General features: G+C 64.2%; 1 protein-coding gene across 1 annotated transcript in view; it reads left to right on the top strand.

Moving 5' to 3' along the window:
- Window positions 1-673, top strand: part of LOC104981574 — a gene marked incomplete at its 5' end in the record, with an annotated part of 29990 nt that overhangs the window by 24235 nt on the left and 5082 nt on the right. Inside the window, one exon of the mRNA XM_010830747.1 lies at window positions 243-314. Coding sequence (XP_010829049.1) covers window positions 243-314 — 72 coding nt within the window. The remainder of the gene's footprint in view (window positions 1-242; window positions 315-673) is intronic.

The following is a 673-nucleotide window of genomic DNA, read 5'->3' as shown; positions in this document are numbered from 1 at the left end:
TTGCCTGCCTGGTGGCTGCTCCTTAAAGCTACCCTGTCCCCTCGGCCCAGCCCTTGGCCATGGCGTGTGGAGATCAGAGTTGGCTTCTCAGACTCTTTGCCGTCTGGTTTTCACACCCATTGGCACTTTGATCTCAGACTCACCAAATCTGGTGACTCTCTTCACGTTTGCCCCATGGGTTCCTTGGCAGGAAGCTGCTGCCTGGCCTTTAAACTCTCCTTCTGCACCCCCCTTTCTGCCAGCTCCACCCGCCTCCCACCCTGTCCTGTTCCGCCGGGGGCTGCAGGCCAGCCGAGCGGGACAGACCCCGGAGGGTACATGTGCAACAGACCACAGGCAGGAAAGCTTGAGGTGCCCGAGGGCTGGGAGCTGAGAGGAGGAGCAGGACCCCATTAGACGGAGGCCTGCGAGGCCTTCTCTGGGGAGCAGACCTAAGCCGTGGCGGGTGACACCCAGGGCCCCGGGGCTGGAGGCTCAGTGAGCTGGGGAGCTGGGGCCACGCCTGGGAAGAGGGCAGCGCGTGGAGGGGCTCGTGGGCATGGGGGCACGCAGCCTGATGCCGTCGTGCCTGGGATGGTTTCCAGAAGGTTCTGTGTGGGTCAACAGGAGACTGCTGGAGTCCTGCTGAGAGGCCGAGGTGGCCTGGACAGAGGACCGGCGAGCAGGGAGCCGG

This window comes from Bison bison, unplaced genomic scaffold (genome assembly GCF_000754665.1).
Source record: "Bison bison bison isolate TAMUID 2011002044 unplaced genomic scaffold, Bison_UMD1.0 scf7180017859153, whole genome shotgun sequence".
In the NCBI taxonomy this organism is placed as follows: Eukaryota; Metazoa; Chordata; class Mammalia; order Artiodactyla; family Bovidae; genus Bison; species Bison bison.
Note: the sequence above shows the minus strand (reverse complement) of the source record. Positions and strands in the feature narration are given on the sequence as shown.